Here is a 1,185-nt window from a genome sequence, read left to right as displayed (position 1 = left end):
ATATATATATATATATATATATATATATATATATAACACTCTAGCTCACTAATATATTGCAAGGCGTGCAACCCATCGAGCGCCGCTGTTGTCACCCTTCACGCAGGTTAATTTCAAGAAGGCGGCAGCAGTGGTTTAGTGGAAAACATATTAAACAGAAATTCAACTTTTGAGAGCAAAATAAAGCGACGGCATTGGCGTATACACCGTAGATAATACAAAACATTACACACGCACGACCGCGCTCCTTCAGTGTGTTTATGGGTTAATCGAGTCATTTTTTCGGTTAATTTAATTTCTTTAAACAATATAAATGCAGGAAAATATAAATTTCAATGAAATATCGCCAAACCGAGAAGAAGGTTCGGCGGAACTCTGCACGTTGCATGGAGAAGAGCTGCGCATACACCCCAGAACACAGAGGCGCTGGAAACCTGCAACTGAACACCGAAGAAGGGGGAGAAAATAAAAGGAATTAGCGTTGTAATTAAATTATTTATGATATTTTATTTCATTTCATTCAAAAGAAATTTCAAAAACTCGAACAAAAGCCCCGCTTTCCACCTGAAGTCCGCTGGTCTGTGCCGCAACCACCGCGATACATCATCAGGATTCTAGATGAAGGTTTCACACGGTATCCTCCATTAATTTGGCTTTATAAGTAAAATAAATGATGAATTTATATTTTTATTTCCAGTATTTGCCGACGTCACAGCAAACTGCTGCTCTTGGCCTCTAGCAACCCTCTAAACCCTCCCTCCCCCCCTCCACCTTCTTATAAGAAGCTGCTGGCTTTCTGTTTCTTTTTATTACACCCCAAACGCCGAATGAATCCACACAACCCTTTTGAGGATTTCTCGTCCTACTTGAATCCAAATGAATACCCAGGGCCCCCATTTCACGCAGAGGGGGGCCCCCATGTGTCGCCTCCTTCACAGCCCCTGAACACAGCGCCACGGGGGCCCTTTGGGGGCCCCCCGAGGGAGCAGAGGAGTACGAGGAGGCCCTATGAGGGGGCCCCAGATGCTTTGTCAGCTTCCTGGGGTGTCGAGACACACGAGAACACCCACGGAGTGCAGAGGGGGAGGGCTCTCGCTGCAGCTGCTAGGACAGCAGGAACACGTCGTGCTGCTGCAGTTCCTGCAGCAGCAGCAACAGCAGCAGCAGCAGCAGCAGCAGCAGCAC

The 1,185-nt window shown here is 46.5% G+C and overlaps 1 protein-coding gene across 1 annotated transcript in view; it reads left to right on the top strand.

Annotated features, from left to right (window-relative positions):
* Positions 1-1,023: 1,023 nt before the first annotated feature.
* EMH_0048640 (uncharacterized protein) overlaps positions 1,024-1,185 on the top strand; it is a gene marked incomplete at both ends in the record, with an annotated part of 2,021 nt that continues 1,859 nt past the window's right edge. The window contains one exon of the mRNA XM_013496435.1: positions 1,024-1,185. Within this exon, the coding sequence (XP_013351889.1) occupies positions 1,024-1,185 (162 nt within the window).

The sequence above is a fragment of the Eimeria mitis genome, genomic scaffold (genome assembly GCF_000499745.2).
Source record: "Eimeria mitis Houghton genomic scaffold, Emh_scaff2101, whole genome shotgun sequence".
NCBI lineage: Eukaryota > Apicomplexa > Conoidasida > Eucoccidiorida > Eimeriidae > Eimeria > Eimeria mitis.
The sequence above is the reverse complement of the archived record's forward strand: the minus strand, read 5'-3'. Positions and strand labels throughout refer to the sequence as shown.